This window comes from Oryctolagus cuniculus, chromosome 1 (genome assembly GCF_051225735.1).
Source record: "Oryctolagus cuniculus isolate XC-2025 breed Fujian yellow rabbit chromosome 1, ASM5122573v1, whole genome shotgun sequence".
Classification (NCBI taxonomy): domain Eukaryota; kingdom Metazoa; phylum Chordata; class Mammalia; order Lagomorpha; family Leporidae; genus Oryctolagus; species Oryctolagus cuniculus.
This window is the reverse complement of record NC_142867.1, coordinates 19,431,900-19,451,356: the sequence shown is the minus strand read 5'-3', so window position 1 is coordinate 19,451,356 and position 19,457 is coordinate 19,431,900. Positions and strand designations below refer to the sequence as shown.

The 19,457-nt window shown below is 43.5% G+C and overlaps 1 protein-coding gene across 9 annotated transcripts in view; it reads right to left on the bottom strand.

The window, feature by feature from the left end:
• AMBRA1 (autophagy and beclin 1 regulator 1) overlaps window positions 1-19,457 on the bottom strand; it is a 234,689-nt gene that overhangs the window by 48,068 nt on the left and 167,164 nt on the right. For all 9 annotated transcript variants that reach the window (XM_051826317.3, XM_051826319.3, XM_089327189.1 and 6 more), the window contains one exon: window positions 10,376-10,486. In XM_051826317.3, coding sequence (XP_051682277.2) covers window positions 10,376-10,486 — 111 coding nt within the window. The remainder of the gene's footprint in view (window positions 1-10,375; window positions 10,487-19,457) is intronic.

Below are 19,457 nucleotides of genomic sequence, written 5' to 3'. Positions count from 1 at the left end.
GCTTCCTATTCAGTTTCCTGCTAATGTGCCCGGGAAGGCTGCTGCAGCTACCTGGCAAGTGAACTAGTGAGTGGAAGATCTCTCTCCATCAATCTCTCTGTCACTCTGCCTTCCAAATAAATAAATAAATAAATCTTAAAAAAAAATAAAAATAAAAAGCAAGCTTGGCTCTATGCCCCTCAAAAATCTGGGCACACAGACAAAAGGCATGATGTCAGCCTCAAATCAAGGCCACAGAGTCTGTATTATATTATGATGGCTCCAAGGCAATGGGCATCTGCAAAATTTCACTCCTCCTGACTCCACCCAACTTCACAGTTGTTCCCAGTGAACCCAGAGAAATGTGCAAATGACAGACAACAAGAGAAGGCGCAAATGTTAACAGATTCTCCAGCAGCATATTCAGGTTCAGCAATGGAGGGCTTTCCTTCTGCCCTGATGAGAGGCTGTGGTGGGCACAGAGTACTGGGGTTGCTCCATTTCAGCAAGCATTAGGTAGTGTGTCTACAATGTTATTTTTATTTGAAAACTCTAATTAGCAGCTTATATTTGCTGTTTGTAGTCTATTTGTTTCCCATAGTGTTGAGTGGTCGCTACTTCAATTTGGTTGTACAGTTTCCTCCTGCAAGGCTGAAATTTTGATTAATTAATTTATACAGGGAGAGATTTCTCAGATCTCTTATTACTGGTTTCTCTGGGCCAAAGCAAAGTTTGTACTAATGACAAAGACAACATTTCAGATTCAACAGTTTTATATGCGTAGAGAGAGACAGGTGAAGTGAACACAGTCTGAGACATCGGCAGCCTCTGCTCACTGGAAACCCTTGCTGTGTGCCATCGCCTGCCATAGCAGTTCCCACACTTCACCACGTACTGGAGTCACGTGCAGGCCTTATGGGACCACCTGGAGCAAAGTCCTGAGAATCAGCATCCTTAACCAGTTCCCAGTGTCTCTGACGCTGCTGGGCCAGGGTCACTCGTGAGAACTGCTGCCTTATCACACAGCCCTTGCTCCCTAAGCTGTAATGCTAGCAGCTGCCTCTCCTGTACAGGCAAAACACATACTGGAAAGGATGATGGGGCGGTCAGCTTGGCAGCTAAGAATGGAAATAAAAGCTAGGAAATAAAGAGTTCTCAAATTTTCAAATAAAAACTGCTTAAGAGCTCCAGAGGGTTGCTCTGGGGGGAGAAAAACCGATGCGGAAGACAGCAGGAAGCCATGTTTCAGACTTTGCAATGTAATCTCCTTCCAATTAGAAATGATTTCCAAGTGAAAATGCCCTAGCAGGGAAGGGGAGGGGAGGGGTTAGAAATGCTGATGCCTGGAGGAGCAGATGGCTCTGCCTTCCTATCAGCTCCATAAATTATAAACAAACACCTTGTACAAAGATCGATTTGTAGCCTGTTGCTGGCCTGCCAGATGAGACCATGGGAGCGATTAGTAGTTGCAGTGCTTTTGCAAATGCATTAGATACCGATTTGGAAAACCCAAGGGGGTTTAAATCAGCAGGAAAATTTCCTCTTGGCTACCATCTCTGAGTCCTTCAGATTTCAGAATAAGACGGGCACAGAGCAGCAAATGACACTATAAGTACTCCCCAAAGGCACCAGTCACCACATCCCTTAGGTGCAGTCTGCTCCACACGGCTTATCCACTGTGTCTCTTGAGGCCTGTTCTGACAGGACAACCTAGTGACCAATACCATCCACCCCAAACAGTTTACTCAAAAATCACACAGAATCTGGGGCAGCGTTTACAGGAATGGTTGCGATGCCTACGTCCCATAACAGGGCACCTGGGTTTTATACCTGGCTCCAGGTCTGGACTCCAGTTTCCTGCTAATACGCCTGGGAAGTAGAGGATAATGGTTCGAGTATGGGGCCCCTGCCACCCACTTTAGGGACCTGGAGTTTCTGATTCCTGGCTTGGACTCGGCCAAGCCCTGGCTGTTGCAGACATTTAGGGAATGAACCAGCAAATGGAAGACTTCTGTCTGTCTCTCTGCCTACCAAATAAAATGAAAACAAAAATTTAAAAACTTAGAAGAGAACAATTTAGAAATCTTCTCATATGTGTGTGTGTGTATATATATATATATATATAAATATGTATATAAGCAGAATTCTAACAACACATACGATTGAAATGAGGGGAAAAGGTGCACCACAGCTGAATGAGCCAACCTGGCTGCATACACTGCTCTCTGAGCAGCCCAGGTTTTACAAAGCCATGTTCCAAAGATGGATGAGGGAACAAAGAACTGATGACAAATATAAAGGAGAAGGATACGAAGCTGTGGTCTGAACAAGCTGAAGCTTCTAAAACCATAAAGCTGTGCTAGCAACATATCCAATGCCTATGTATTCTTCTAAATTTTTGGCTTTTGTCTACCAAGGAAAATGATCTCCAACTGGGAAGAAACAACACATTTAAGAGGGACCAGAAGTCTTATGACAGATAAGATTAGGAGAGCACCTAGTTCATTTAAATGAATAACAATCTCCATAGACAGAAAATTATATTTCAAAGTACTGAAAAATGGCTGCATGGGTGACTCCAGAATTATGGCTAGACTCTCAGAAAATCATGATGCAAACAAAACAAAACAAAACAAAACAAAACTTCATGATAAAACAGCTGTCATTTATTGATCATTTACTAAAGTAAATGCCAGATGCTGTTCAGAATACTTGGTATATATTAACCCCACTAATTCTCATAACAATCCTATGAGGTTTCCAATATTATAATCCCTTTTTTATAGACAAGGAAACAAAGGTGTAGAGATTATTTTAAAACAAATTTATTTACTGGAGCTGACATTGTGGTGTAGGGAGTTTAAGCTGTTGCCCATGATGTCGGCATTTCATATGGGTGCTGCTTCAAGTCCTAGCTGTTCCACTTCCAATCCAGCTCCCTGCTAATTGCCTGGGAGAGCAATGGAAGATGGGCCCCTGTTTTCACACAGGAGATGTGGATGAAGCGCCTCACTTCTGGCTATAGCTTGGTCCAGCCCAGGCTGTTGGAGCCATTTGTGAAGTGAACACCAGCAACTGGAAGGTCTGTCTTTCCCTCTCTCTCTGTAACCCTGTCTTTCAAATAAATAAAACAAATCTTAAAAAAAGAGAGAGAGATTGAGCCGGCGCCGTGGCTCAATAGGCTAATCCTCCACCTTGCGGCGCCGGCACACCGGGTTCTAGTCCCGGTCAGGGCGCCGGATTCTGTCCCGGTTGCCCCTCTTCCAGGCCAGCTCTCTGCTGTGGCCCGGGAGTGCAGTGGAGGATGGCCCAAGTCCTTGGGCCCTGCACCCCATGGGAGACCAGGAAAAGCACCTGGCTCCTGCCATCGGATCAGTGCGGTGTGCTGACTGCAGCGGCCATTGGAGGGTGAACCAACGGCAAAAGGAAGACCTTTCTCTCTGTCTCTCTCTCTCTCTCACTGTCCACTCTGCCTGTCCAAAAAAAAAAAAAAAAAAAGAGAGAGAGAGAGAGAGATTTCTCTTAAAAGAAATTATTTAGTTTTTTTAAAGTCAGAGCTACAGAGAGAAGAGACCAATATAGAGAGATCCTCTATCTGCTGGTTCACTCCCCAGATAGCCCCAACAGCCAAGGCTGAGCCAGGCTAAAGCCAGGAGCTAGGAGCTTCATCAGGGTCTCCCACATAAAGCAGGAGCCAAACACGTAGGCCAGAAATGGAGCAGCTGGGACTCGGACTGGTGCTCAGATGGCATGCTGGCATTGTAGGTAGCAGCTTTACTGGCTAAGCCACAATGCCAGCTCTGGTGTAGAGATTTTTAAAAAGTTTTATTTATTTAAAAGACAGAGAGATCTTCTATCTACTGGTTCACCTCCCAAATGAATGTAACACCTAGGAGCTGAGGGCTAAGCCAAAGCCAGGAGCCAGGAAATCCATTTAGGTCTCCCATGAGGGTGACAGGGACCCAAGCACTAGAGCCATCCTCAAGTGTGTATTAGCAGGGAGCTGGAATTAGAAGCAGAGCCAGTTGGGGTCTGCGTTGTGGTGTAGCAGGTGAGGCTGCCCTGTATGGGCACTGGTTCGGGCACTGGTTCGGGCACCGGTTTGGTGCTCCACTTCTGATCCAGGTCCCTGTTAATGGCCTGAGAAAAGCAGCAGAAGATGGCCCAAGTGCTTCAGCCCCTGGTACCCACATGGGAGACTTGGAAGAAATTCCTGGCTCCTGGCTTTGGCTTGGCCCAGTCCTGGCCTTTGCAGCCATTTGGGGCATGAAGCAGCAGATGGAAGATCTTTTCTATCTGTCTGTCTTTCCCTTTCTCTAACATTGATGTTCAAATAAATAAGTAAATAAATAAATCTTTAAAAAAAAAAAAAAATGGGCTGGCACCGCGGCTCAATAGGCTAATCCTCCACCTAGCGGCACCGGCACACTGGGTTCTAGTCCCAGTTGGGGCGCCGGATTCTTTCCCAGTTGCTCCTCTTCCAGGCTAGCTCTCTGCTATGGACTGGGAAGGCAGTGGAGGATGGCCCAAGTGCTTGGTCCCTGCACCCTATGGGAGACCAGGAGAAGCACCTGGCTCCTGCCTTCGGATTAGCGCGGTGCGCCGGCCGCAGCACGCCAGCTGTGGCGGCCATTGGAGGGTGAACCAACAGCAAAAGGAAGACCTTTCTCTCTGTCTCTCTCTCTCTCTCTCTCACTATCCACTCTGCCTGTCAAAAAAATAAAAAAATAAATGAAGAAGCAGAGCCAGGACTTAGACTCAAGCACTCTTACATGGGAGGTAGGCATTCCAAGTAGCATGTTAACTGTCACGTCAAATGCCCACCCCAAGGTGTAGAAGGATTAAATAACCAAGAATAATAAAAAGGTGGTGTGCTGAGATTTGAACTCATACCATGTAGCTAAAGAAAGAGTTCATGTACTTAACCAGCTTCAGTTGACACTCAAAATTATCAAAGAATTACCTCTCAATATATTTGGGGAAGGGGTTGGGGAGGAAGCATCAGGCCCAGATCTTTAAAGAATAACAATTTGGGGTTGGCACTGCGGTGTAGCAGGTAAAGCAGCCACCTGTGATGCCAGCATCCCATATGGGCACTAATTTTTTTTAAGATTTATTTATTTATTTGAAAGTCAGAGTTACAGAGAGAGAGAAGGAGAGGCAGAGAAAAAGAGAGGTCTTTCCTCTGCTGGGTCACTCCCCAATTGGTTGCAATGGCCAGAGCTGTGCCGATCCAAAGCCAGGAGCCAGAATAGCTTCTTTCAGGTCTCCCATGCAGATGCAGGGGCCCAAGGACTTGGGCCATCTCCTACTGCTTTCTCAGGCCATAGCAGAGAGCTGGATTGGAAGTGGAGCGGCCAGGACTCGAAATGGTGCCCATATGGGATGCTGGCACTACCAGCGGCAGCTTTACCCACTACGCCACAGTGCCAGATGGGCATTGATTTGATTCCCAGCTGCTCCACTTCTGATCCAGCTCCCTGCTAATGGCCTGTGAAGGCAACAGAGGATGGCCCAAGTGCTCAGGCCCTTGCTACCCACATGGGAGACTCCTGACTCCTGGCTTCCGATGATGGGCGCAGCTCCAGCCGCTGCAGCCATCTGAGGAGTGAACCAGCAGATGGAAGACCCCCCCCCACCTCTACTTCTTTGTAAATCTGCCTCTCAAATAAATAAATAAATATTAAAAAAAAATTAAACCCAGGGACAGGTGTCTGGGTTAGTGGTTAAGCCACCAGTTGGGACACCTGCATTCCACATTGGTGTACATGACTCTAGCTCCTGAATTCAGCTCCCTGCTAATAGGTACCCTGGCAATGATGATGGTGCAAGTAGCTCAGTTCCAGCTTCCCATGTGAGAGACCTGGACTATGTTACTGGCTCCAGGCTTTGGCCATCCAGCTGTTGTAGACAACTGGGGAATGAACCAGTGGATGGGAGCTCTCTCTCTCACGGATAAATAAATTAAAAAAAAATTAAGCTAATAAGGAACTCTCATATGAATAATCAGATCACTGGAACAGAATAGACAGTTAAGAAGTATATCTAAGGGGCCGGTGCTGTGGCACAGTAGGCTAAACCTCAGCTTGCAGCGCTGGCATGCATTATAAGCTCCAGATCAAGACCCAGCAGATGCACTTCTGATCCAGCTCCCTGCTGATAGCCTGGGAAGGCAGTGGAAGATGGCTCTGCACCATGTAGGAGACCCGGAAGAAGCTCCTGGCTCCTGGCTCTGGACAGGCCCAGCTCCAGACATTGTGGTCATTTGGGGAGTGAACCAGCAGATGGAAGACCTCTCTTTCTCTGCCTTTCTCTGTGACTCTGCCTCTCAAATAAATAAATTAATCTTAAAAAAAAAAAAAAAAAAAGAAATATACCTAAACACACACATGAAATTATGGTAGGATTAAAATGAAATCTCAAATCAACAGAGACAAATAGATTATAAATTACTTGGGATAAATGAGAAGCCATATGGGGGAAAACCTGGATCATATTTTGGGACTAACTTAGATTTCCTAGTGAATAAATTATTTAATGCAGAAAGCTAAAACATAAAAGTACTAAATGATGTTCCTAATGATGTCACAAAATCCAGAGCCATAAAAGGAAAGTTGTATAATTTTGACTACTTAAAATAAGTTCTGTGATAAAAATAACCTCCAGCAAAGTCAAAAGACAAATGACAAGTAGGAAACTCCTATTGTAAGTTAATTTTCTGATTTAGAAAGAGTTTTCATAGAATAGCTAAAGAAAGACCAGTAACACAACAGAAAATAAGTGAAGCATGTGGACAGGTCAAGGAAAGGCGACACAAATGGCTGAGCATATGGGAAGGCACAGCACTTCATTTGTAACATGAGGAATCTGAAATGCCTGTATACTATTTTTTGCCTATCAGATTTGCAGATATCCAAAAATTTGATAATGCATGTTATCAGCAAGAGTTTAGGTAACTAGGCATTCTCAGGAACTGAAGGTAGGAATATAAATTGGCACAACCTGCTCAGGGCAACACAGCAATATCTACCAAAACTGAAACTGTACATACATTTCCTCCCTACCATTTCCTTTCTAGGAATTTTCCCCATACTTGGCACATGTGTGAAATAACAAACTGCAGGACTGAAAACAACTTAAAGCCCTTCTATGGGTGGCTGATTAAGAGATTTTGGTACTTTTGTACAATGGACTGCTAGGCAGTCCTAAAAAAGAATGAGTAAACTCTTTATATACTACTATAGATATAGATATATTGTGGGCTGGGTGCTGGTTCAAGTCCCAGCTGCTCCACATCAGATCCAGCTCCCTGCTAATGCGCTGGGGGAAGAGTGGAAGATGGTCCAAGTGCTTGAGTCCCTGCATCCATGTGGGAGACTGGGAAGAAACTCCTAGCTCCCAATTTCGATCTGGCTCAGTCCCGGCTGTAGCTGCCATTTGGGAAGTGAACCAGTGGGTGGAAGATCTCTCTTTGTCTCTTCCTCTCTGTTTCTATAACTCTGCCTTTCAAATAAATAAAATAAATCTAAAAAAAGAAAAAACAAACCTGCATTTGTGTGTATGCAAGTACTTCAAAAAATTGTTGGAATTAAAAGTTAATTTGGTGCAAAAAAAAATTGAAATCCATGTAAGAGAGAAGTCTTCAAAAAGTTCATGAAAATTGTGTATTATGAAAACACTGCATGGATTTCAAATCTTTTTTGCACCCAAATAAACTCACCAGTTAATTTTATTTTCCTATAAACTTTCTGAAGTACCCTCATATATACACACAATTGTTATATATATATATTTTTTTTAAAAAGATTTATTTATTTATTTTGAAAGTCAGAGTTACACAGAGAGAGAAGGAGAGGCAGAGAAAGAGAGAGAGAAAGAGAGAGTGTGTGTGTTGTGAGAGAGAGAGGTCTTCCATCTGCTGGTTCACTCCCAGATGGCTGCAGTGGCTGGAGCTGCACCGATCTGAAGCCAGAAGCCAGGAGCTTCTTCTGGGTCTCCCATGTGGGTGTAGGGGCCCAAGGACTTGTGCCATCTTCTACTGCTTTTCCCGGCCATAGCAGATTGTTGGGAAGTAGAGCTGCCGGGACTCAAACTGGCGCCCATATGAGATGCTGGCACTGCAGGTGGTGGCTTTACCCACTATCCCACAGTGCCAGCCCCATGTTGTATACCCTTGAAAAGATACGCAAGAAACTGTTAACAGTAGCTGCCTATAAGGAGAGGCAGTAGGTGGCTGTGACAAGGCTGGTTCTTACCCTGTCTATCCTTTGATATTTAAAAAATGTTTGAAGGTGAATATATATTACCTATTTGAGATTATAGTAAAAGAAACAAAATAACAAGGAAACAAAACAACTAAATAAACTAGACAAGATCTGGGATATAAATCTCCAGAAGAATAAGCAAACTTGGCTTTCAACAGGACAAAGGTAGAGTGCAGTTGATTTCCAGGTTACGGGACAAATGGCTTAGAAGCTCTTGGAAAGAAAAGGACGAGTGCTACTGAAGTTTCACTAAGAACAGGAAATAAAAAACTAACCCCATTTTCCTTGTCTGATAAGGATATGGAGACTGGCACACTGGGAAATGCCACAGAGAATTGATCATTTTAAGGCCATCTTAATCATTCTAAGGCATCTAACTAACAAACTGTTGCAATACTCTATGGAAATTGCAGACAAAAGTGGGCTCCACATGTGAATAACCAAGCCAAGAGTGCTAATTTATGAACCAAAATCAACACAGAGGAAGTCCACAATAACATATCACAGGCCTGGTGCAATGTCCTGATTGATTTACCATCTTTGCTAACAATCTTCAGGAAGACACAGAAAGGATGCTTATCAAATTAGCAGATGATGTAAGGCTCAAAGAGAAAGACTAAATCAAAGTTCGAAAAGATGTTGACAGGCAGGAAGGAAGTAGAACTACAATTGATACCAAGATAAAACTTAATAAAAGTCCTCTTTTGGTTTTTAGAAGACTGAAGCTGCACAAGTACAAGATGGCTTATCAAGGAATTTTAAGTGAGTGCAAACTCAGTGGTGGTTTCAGAAAAGTCTGCTGAAATTTCCGGCTGGACTAATACCACCTGGAGCACACAGACAGCGCGCATCTGCAGTTCTCTATTTTGTTACAGTTGTCCAAAGTGAGAAGGGAAGATGAGCAGAACCATCAAGGATATGGCAACCAGATCAGTAAAAGGGTCTGGGGTTTGTCCTGAAAACAAAGACTTAAAGGGAACTTGTAGCTTATTCTCAACAGCGGGAGGACTGTCACTTAGAAGAGGCATCATTAGATTTATTCTACGGAGAGCTAGAGGCGGAGCTACGACCAAGAGAGGAAATGACAAGGGAAACAGTGTCTCAGTACGGAGATCTGGCAGTGGTGGTTAGGCCATCTCAAACAGGAAGGCCCAGCATCAGAAGTAATCAAACAGAAGCTGAACCAGCACTTCTCAGGAGTATGTGAGAGAGGTCCTTTTAGATGGAAAGTATCCAAAATGTTACGATTTCAATTGAACAAATGGGACATGGGGCAGCAACTTCATTAGGGAAGCAGGGAAACTGAGCTGCCAGACAAAAACATTAGTAAGTCAATTATCAACCAGAACATTCCCTCCAACTCGTTCAGATATAGATTAATCAATGAGTTTAACATCACTCGAGTCTTTCCTCAAGGATCATAAGATCCAGGGGCCAGCACTATGGCGTAGTGGGTAAAGCTGCCGCCTGCAGTGCCGGCATTTCATATGGGCCCCAGTTCAAGTCCCAGCTGCTCCACCTCTGATCCCGCTCTCTCCTGTGGCCTGGGAAAGCAGTAGAAGATGGCCCAAGTCCTTGGGCCCCTGCACCCACGAGGAAGACCTGGAAGAAGCTCCTGGCTCCTGGCTTCAGATAGGCCCAGCTCTGGCCGTTGCAGCCATCTGGGGAGTGAACCAGCGGATGGAAGACCTCTCTCTCTCTCTCTCTCTCTCTCTCTCTCTCTCTCTCTCTGCCTCTCCTTCTCTCTTTGCGTAACTCTTTCAAATAAATACATTTTAAAAAAAAAGGATCATAAGATCTTTCTGTCTGTCTGTACATCCCTTCTCTTTTTTTCCACTCAGTACTATCCAAATTTTTAGGTTTTGGCCAATTAACTACTAGTCCACAAACTCCTGAGGGCAGACACATGCTTTTTTTGGTACACCTTAGTACCTAGAACTGTCTGCTGTTCAGAGTGGTGCTAAAGACATGTCTGAATTGCTTAACTATGAGTTTTAATACAGCTGCAGCAATGGCACGTGGCTGTCAGCTGCTCAAGGAGACGATGGAAAGTTCAGTGTTACAACAGTTTTTGAGTTCTGGCTCAAAAACCCTGCCCCTCCTACCGGTTCTCCAATTCTGTGCTGGCTTACCATTACTGATTTCTGGAAGGTCAAACTTGGTGAAGTCCCACCACTGGAGCCGGTAAGTAGTATTGGCAATGTTACTGGCAACAGCAGACTGACCATCACCAATCACTGCCCCTGGTGGAGAAGAAGACAAAGAGAGCACATTATATTATTTATCTCTGTATTTATAGTGCAGAACATAAAACAACACTAGGATTAGTATGAGGCGTATTAGAAGAAGAACCACAACTTAGGCTGAAAACAGCTGAAGAGTCCCATCACCTGGCAGGCCCTGGTCTCAACGAGAAACCAGACATGTTTCTCAGGAAACAATTCCCCGTGGAAATATAATGCCATTCATTAGCCCTGCCCATTATGACTTAACATTTATTTAGAGTCAACAATGTCCTGTTCATATACTCCCCAGTAGACTCACAATCTAAATATACAGATGAGCTTTCATAAAAAAAAAAAAAAAAAAAAAAAATGGTGTGTGTGGGGGGGTAAAAAAATGGGAGGACATCATTAACACAGAACTGCCAGTAGCATTTTGGTCCCTGGATGTCCTGGTAGTAAGCAGTGCTCTTTGGAAGAAAGCTCCTCCTCTTTTGCACATGACCTTCCTAATGAAATATCTCAAATATCTCCCATGGAAGAGACAGCCAGCATACAGCTGATTGGGTAGGGAAGACAATAACAAGTAAAAGGGGGTAGTATCTGCTAATCTCTTTGGGAGGCCTGGTGTGTAACACAGCTGAAATTGATGAGCCTAGCTTTGCAGCATCAGAATATTTTTATTAAGGCAATCTTCTATAATCCCCCCCACCAAGAATTTCCTTGAATCCAGATTCAACGGTAACATCTCACAGTTTAACTTTCCCTGAGATACACATTTCTGTATGACATTTTTTCCTTGGTAACCAATTAAATAAAAAATGTATTTTTTTTAAAAGGGTGACACCTTAATTTGCAGTTGTATTTCATTTACATGAACATGTCATTTCCTCCTCCTCCTTCCGAAGTGCATTTCATACACAACCACCCGTCAGATCAGACAGAGTCAAACCCTCTTGGGAGAACAGAACATTTTTCTATGCTAGATAACTTAAATTCTCTGCTGAATGCCTAGTTTGAGAAAATGCACCTGGTAGAGCTTACAAACCTTGGAACAATGGATGAGTTTGTACTTGCACTCTCTGGAATCACCTAGGCTTCCTCCTCTGCACATAACTGCAAAAGCATTTTGTGATCTCTCTGATTTTTCTTTTAGAGAGCTCCATCTATTATTCTGCTACTCATGGTGTTTCCCTACTCTCTTCTCAAATGATCAAGAGACTGTTCAGAAAGAAAATGTTCTCCATATGAGCGATGAAATACAAGAAAAGTATTCTTTTCACTCTTCTTCAATGCAGTCTTATAATGCAGGTCGCTGCATTATAAGACTCTTTTCAACATTAGTTAATGATATTTCTACATTATGCAATCTCAACATAGGCAAATTTGCACCCATGCAGAATGATAGTGATTCATGGATGTAAAAAAAATCTTAGTATAATTGTTTCCCCCTCCAAAGTACCACAGTAGATAAAGATACACATTATATCTATAATATTAAAATTTCATGAATAATGTCCAAAATAAAGTTCTTTAGGTAGGCAATAATCAAATAAAGATTGAGAAGTGCTAATCTAGATAGACCAATATTCCCCCCAACAACACATTTTTCAAAATCTTTCAAATTCAAAGGCACAGTCCCAAATTCTCATGATCTTCCCAAAGGCCAGAGAAAGACAGCATTGAAGGTACTATCAGGGGGCTGGCGCCGTGGTGCAGTAGGTTAATCCTCCACCTCCAGCTCCGGCATCCCATATGGGCACCAGTTCTAGTCCGGCTGCTCCTCTTCCAATCCAGCTCTCTGCTGTGGCCTGGGGAATGCAGTGGAAGATGGCCCAAGTTCTTGGGCCCCTGCACCCGCATGGGAGACCGGGAGGAAGCACCTGGCTCCTGGCTTCGGATTGGTGCAGCTCCGGCCATTGTGGCTATTTGGGGAGTGAACCGATGATGGAAGACCTTTCTGTGTCTCTCTCTGTGTAAAGAAAGACAGAAAGGCCGGCGCCGCGGCTCACTAGGCTAATCCTCCACCTTGCAGCACCGGCACACCAGGTTCTAGTCCCGGTCGGGGCACTGGATTCTGTCCCAGTTGCCCCTCTTCCAGGCCAGCTCTCTGCTGTGGCCAGGGAAGTGCAGTGGAGGATGCCCAAGTGCTTGGGCCCTGCACCCCATGGGAGACCAGGAGAAGTACCTGGCTCCTGCCATCGGATCAGCGCGGTGCACCGGCCGCAGTGCGCCGGCTGCGGCGGCCATTGGAGGGTGAACCAATGGCAAAGGAAGACCTTTCTCTCTGTCTCTCTCTCTCACTATCCACTCTGCCTGTCAAAAAAAATAAAATAAAATAAAAAAATAAAGAAAGAAAGAGAGAGAGAGATCAGGGGCCAGCGCTGTGGCATAGTAGGTTAAGCTTCTGCCTGTGGTGCTGGCATCCCATATGGCTGTCGGTTTGAGATCTGGCTGTTCCACTTCCAATCCAACTCTCTGCTAATGTGTCTGGGAAAGCAGTGGAAGACAGCCCAAGTGCTTGGCCCTTGCACCCACGTGGGAGATCTGGAAGAAGCTCCTGGCTCCCGGCTCTGGATCGGCCCTAGTCTAGCCATTGCAGCCAATTGGGGAGTGAACCAGCAGATAGAAGATCTCTCTCTCTGTAACTCTGCCTCTCAAATAAACAAATCTTTTTTTTTTGATGTTTTTATTTTTTTTTTAACTTTTTCAAATAAACAAATCTTGAGAGAGAGAGAGAGAAAGAAAGAAAAGCTATCAATGAGTTCACTGACCTCAGATCTATGTTACATCCCTCAGAGGAGGTAAACACATGTCCTTACTTTAAAACCTCACAAAACATTCTTTTTCAATCATAATATGGGGGTGAGCATTATGGCACAGCAGGTGAGCCACCATTTGCAATGCCTGTCATTCCATATTAGAGTGCTGGCTTGAGTCCTGGCTGCTCCAGTTCCAATCCAGCTTCCTGACAACGCATCCTGGGAGGCAGGAGATGACAGCTCAAGTGCCTGGGCCCCTGCCACCCACCTGTGAGAGCAGGATGGAATTATCTGCTCCTGGATCTGACCTGGCCTAGTCCTGGCTGTTGTGAGCAATTTGCAGAGTGAAACAGCAGACAGAAAAATCTCTTTCTGTTGTTCTGCCTGTCAAGTAGGTGAAAAAAAGGTATGTAGATATAATAATATATATAATAATTACATTTAGTTTGGAAACTTTTGCTGAGCCTCTGGGTCATGAAGAGAATAAGATAACTTACTGGACTTTCCTCTTTTTTTTTTTTTTTTTTTTAAAGATTTATTTATTAGAAAGGCAGAGATACATAGAGAGAGAGGGCAATCTTCCATCTGTTGGTTCATTCCCCAAATGGCTGCAATGGCTGGGGCTGGGCCAGGTTGAAGCCAGGAGTCTCCTCCAGGTCTCCCACATAGGTGCAGGGGCCCAAGTACTTGGGCAGTCTTCTGTTGCTTTCTCAGGTGTATTAGCAGAGAGCTGGATCGAAGTGGAGCAGCTGGGACTCGAACCAGCAACCATATGGGATGCCAGTGCTTCAGGAGGCGGCCTAATTTGCTATTGCAGCACTGTCTCTGCAGTTTTCTTAAAAGGAACTTTTAAGTTGCAAGATCTACCACTTGCCTAGAAAGAATTACTCAGTTTCCGTTAAACCTAGAAATAATCCCATTGAGCTTTTCAACTGTTTCCCAGGCCTGCTTATCCAGATGAATGACATTTCCCCCTGATCACTAGCCTCTCAAATTACTTTAGTTCCTTATCATTTCCTCCAGCTTCTAACAGAAAAATATATAACCCAAAAGGAAAGAAGGTAAACTGATTTCCATATGATGAATGAAACACTAGCTGCTAAGAGAGGATAGAAAATACATTGAAGAAACAAATTTCATATTCTGGGACTCTATTTTCAGGGAATGGATGAGGGCTAGACAGCAGAAAGCAGTTAAGGAATAACACCAGATGCTTTTTGAGTGTTGTGGATCTGCAACTGGGAACACAAATCATTAAGATTCCAACTCCTAGCTCCAGAGGTACCTGTACAGTCTATGCCTCAAGAAACATTTCTAGAGAACAATAAAATAAAACAAACATGCAGGTTTGCACTGTGCAGAAGAGACTGGGGAGGCGTTTCTGCCAAAGGTGCCAGAGTGCTGAAGAGGGATGGAGCCTGGCACCAGCAAAGAGTGGATTTTCAGTGCCGTGTAAACACAGATTAGGGGGCCACAGATGCCAGCAACAGATTGGAGTACTGTCACCAGGTTCTCCTCTGCAGAACTGCGGGCCAACTGAGCCTGTCTCTTGGAAACATCAGGAAGAAAAAGTATCACCCTATTTAAAAACCCCAACCATTTAGTAGGCCTCTGGCCCCTAAGGTGAAGGAGAGGAAACATGCCAGAGTGAGTTAATGGACTGAGCTAAAAAGGAGGCACTTAACCTCAGAAATCAAATCCTGAGAGACTAGCTGAGGGACTAAAGATGCAAGATCCTCCCACATAATAATAACACAAATGGGATCAGCTGGACTCAGTGTTTCTCACCCTCTGCACCATGGATATTTTGGACCAGCTAATTCTGTTTTGGGGATGAGGAGGGGTCTTAAGTATCGTAGGATATTTAGGCATATCCTCAGTTTCTATCCACCCAGTCAGGACAACCAAAAATATTTCCAGACATTGCCACATGTCCCCTAGGAACAAAAATCACCCCTAGTTCGTAAACACAAAGCCAGAAAATTGCTTACATTTGAACCACAAGATAGGTGTTCTACGAAAGGACTACTACTAGAATCTAAAGGACTACTACTAGATACTGAAGTCACCAAAACTGTAAATAGTTAACAATCATGGAAAGCAATAACCAAAGGCACAGAATTAGACAAATGTTCCTTGGCAAACTTCAGTTTTCTGCTTTTGCCATGGGCAAGAGTCTGGCTTGAACTGGGGTCTTACAGACTTGTTTTATCTTTTGTTTCTGCACAATGTCAGCAAATATAGGCTTTTAGAGCCAAACAAAGCAAATTGTGACACTTCCTGCCAGTATCCAATGTAGTGTGAATTTGTAAAATGCTGTTTCTGAACTTCAGTTTCTTTAAGTATGAAATGGTGTGCAGTAGGAGCCGGTGCTCCTATGATAGGTTAAGCTTCTGCCTGTGGCACTGGCATCCCATGAGTGCTGGTTCAAGTCCCAGCTGTTCCACTTCCAATCCAACTCCCTGCTAATGCACTTGGGAAAGCAACAAAAGACAGCGCAAGTGCATGGGCCCCTGCTACTACTATGTGGGAGATCAGGATGAAGCTCCTGGCTTCTGGCTTCAGCCCAGCCCAGTCCTGGCTGTTGTGGCCATTTGTGGAGGGAATCAGCAGATGAAAGATCTCCTTCTTCTTCTCTCTGTAACTTTTCTTTTCAAATAAATAAACAATTTTTTTTTGACAGGCAGAGTGGACAGTGAGTGAGAGAGAGACAAATGTCTTCCTTTTTCCGTTGGTTCACCCCATAATGGCAGCTGTGGCCGGCGCATCGCGCTGATCCAAAGCCAGGAGCCGGGTGCTTCTCCTGATGTCCCATGCGGGTGCAGGGCGCAAGGATTTAGGCCATCTTCCACTGCATTCCCGGGCCACAGCAGAGAGCTGGACTGGAAGAGGAGCAACCGGGACAGAGTCCGGCGCCCCGACTGGGACTAGAACCTGGGGTGCCGGCGCCGCAGGCAGAGGATTAGCCTATTGAGCCGTGGCGCCGGCCAACAGATCTTTTTTTTTTTAAAGTGTGCAATAGCATGTACTCCTGAGAGTTTTGTCAAATCACTGGCTATAAAATTTATTTTAATAATCGAATCTCTGTGTGTTATTTCCTCTATAGCAACAGCTCTGTAATTAACAGCTCATAGAGATCCTTTTGTAAGACACTAGCCCAAAAATACAGGGCCAGAAGACTGAAACATTCTGCTTATTATTATTAATTTTTTTTTTCTTGGGGGTGGCATTGTGCTGTGGAAAGTTAAGCTGCCGCCGGCAACACCAGCATCCCATATGGGCATTGGCCGGCCCTTGCCATCCACATGGGAGACTCCAATGTGGCCATTTAGGGAGTCAATCAGCAGATGGAAAATTTTTCTTTTTCTTTTTCAAAATTTATTGATTTACTTGATTGGCAGAGCTACAGAGAGGCAGAGGCAGAGGCAGAGAGACAGGTCTTCCATCACAGGCTCACTCCCAAATGGCTGGGTTAATCCAAAGCCAGGAGCCAGGAGCCTCCTCTGGGTCTCCCATGTGGGTGCAAGGTCCCAAGGACTTGAACCATCCTCTTGCTGCCTTCCCAGGCACACTAGCAGGGAGCTGGATAGGAAGTGGAGCAGCTGGGACTCACACCAGTGCCCATATGGGATGCTGGCACTGCAGATGGCAACCTTACCTGCTATGTCACAGCTCTGGCCTCGTTAAATGAATCTTTAAAAAACAAATAAATAAAGTTTAGAAAAAAAGAGTAGAACTTGGGGTAGAATTTAAGTTCTCTACTTGTATTTGAAAAACACATAATGAATCTATTCATATGGGTCATGTACCTCAGAACAATTCTTTGTTCATTTATTCTGTTATTTGGTAAAAAGTATTTCCCTCCATTAGCCACTCTGGTAAGAGAACTAGATGGAGTTCCTGCTCCTGGCTTCAGCCTGGCCCAGCCCTGGCTGTTGAGTACACCAGCCTATAGAAGATCTCTCTGTTGTTCTGCACCTTTCACAAAAACAGACCTTTAAAATTTTATTTTATCTTATCTAAAAGGCAGAGAGATTGATCAATTGATCCCACATTCATACAGAAAGCAGGCATTCGCAGCAGTGTATTAATGAGTATGTCAAACACTCACCCAGAGAAACACTTAGTTTTAGAATTAAGGTAAAATGTCTATACTCTTAGGGAACCTTCTCCTTAAAAAATAGCCTACACCAAGATAGACCACATTCTGGGCTACAAAACACAATGCAACAAATTTAAAAGAATAGAAATTATACAAAGTATACTTTCAGACTACAAACTAATTAAATTGGGGCAGGTATTTGGTGCAGCAAATTAAGACACCATTTGGAATGCCTGCATCCCATTTCGAAGTAACTGGGTTCCAGTACCAGTTCCATTTTTGACTACTAATGTGCACTTGGAGAGCCAGCAGCTAACAGTTCAAACAGTTGAGTCCCTGCGACTTATGTGGGGACCTGGATTCATTTCTGGGGTCCTAGCTTGAGTCTGGCCCAGCCTAGGTGATTGAAGGCATTTGGGGAATGAATCAGTGGATGGAAGATCTTTGTGTGTCTGTCTCTCTCTGTCTTTCAAATAAAATGAAAATAAATAAATAATTAAATTTTAAAAGTATTCAGCTAAGAACCAGTACCAAAAAAAAAATTAGAAAATCTTAAAAACCTTATATATTGAACAACACATTTCTAAATAACACATCACTCAAAAAAGGTATCTAGAGAAATTTTAAAATATTTTGAATTAAATGAAAACGCAGTTTACCAAAATCTGTGGAATGCAGTGAAAATAGTGCTAACAGGGAAATTTATAGCATTGAATGCTAAAACAATGTTTCTGGCAGATAACACAATTGTTAAGCAGAAGACCCACAAAAGTAACCAAAAAAAAAAAGAAGAAGAAGAAGAAGAAGAAGAAGAAGCCTGTGAAACTACTATGCAATTAGAGCAAAGTTGCAGGATATAGTTTAATACACAAAAATCAACTGTTTTCCTACATCCCAAAAATGAATGAGTAAATGAGTGGGACTTGAAATTAAAAATACAATATCATGTTTATTAGCTCAAAAAATGAAACATTTAGGTATAAGTCTATTAAAGTATGTGCAAAGTATACATTGGGAAAACTACAAAACTCTAATGAAAGAAATCACAATGGATATAAAAAAAATTGGAGAGATAGTCCATGTTTATGGATGAAAAGACGCGATACTTTGAAGTTGCTAATTCTTCCCAGCTTCAATCCCAATAAAAATACCAGCAAATCAGCAAATAGATAAGGTTTATACTGAAAGGCAAAAGACCCACAATAGCCAACACAATATGAAAAGAAAACACCAAGTTGGAAGACTGATAGTACTCCACTTCAAGACTTACTGTAAAGCTACAGTAAGTAAGACAGTGTGATATTTGCCAAAGAAAAGCCAAGCAGATCAGTGGAAGAGAAGAGTGAGCAGAAACAGACACACATAAATATGGTCAACTCGTCTTTGATAAAGAATCAAACACAATTCTGTGGAGAAAGGACATTCTTTTCAGTAAATGGTGTTCTGAACCAACTGGAGATTCACATGTAAACACAAGTAAATCTTGAAACATGTTACACTTTTTATAAGAATTAACTCAAACTGGATCACAGACTCAGATGGACAACACAAAACCTATAAAACTCATACAAGATCTAAAAGAAAATTTAGGTGACATTGGGTTTACTGATGACTTTTTAGATTCAACACCAAAAGCATAACCCATGAAAGAAAAAACTGGGGCCGGTGCTGTGGTATAGTGCATAAAGCCCTGGCTTGCAGTGAGGGCTTCCCATATGGGTGCTGGTTCGAGTCCTGGCTGCTCCACTTCTAATCCAGCTCTCTTGTTATGGCCTGGGACAGCAGTAGAAGATGACCCAAGTTCTTGGTTCCCTGTACCTGGGTGGGAGACCTGGAAGAAGATCCTGGCTCCTGGCTTCAGATCAGCCGCCCAGCTCCTGACACTGTGGCCATTTGGGGAGTGAAGCAACAGATGGAAGACTTTCTCTCTCTCTCTGTCTCTGTAATTCTGGGTTTCAAATAAATAAATAAATCTTTGAGGGAAAAAAAGGAAAAAAACTAATAAATTAGACCAGACCTTGTTAAAATTGAAAACTTGCTGTGAAAGACACTGTTAAGATGATAAAAGAAGCTCCAAACTACAAAAAATTTCTGTGAAATGCTTATCTGATAAAGGATTGGTATCCAA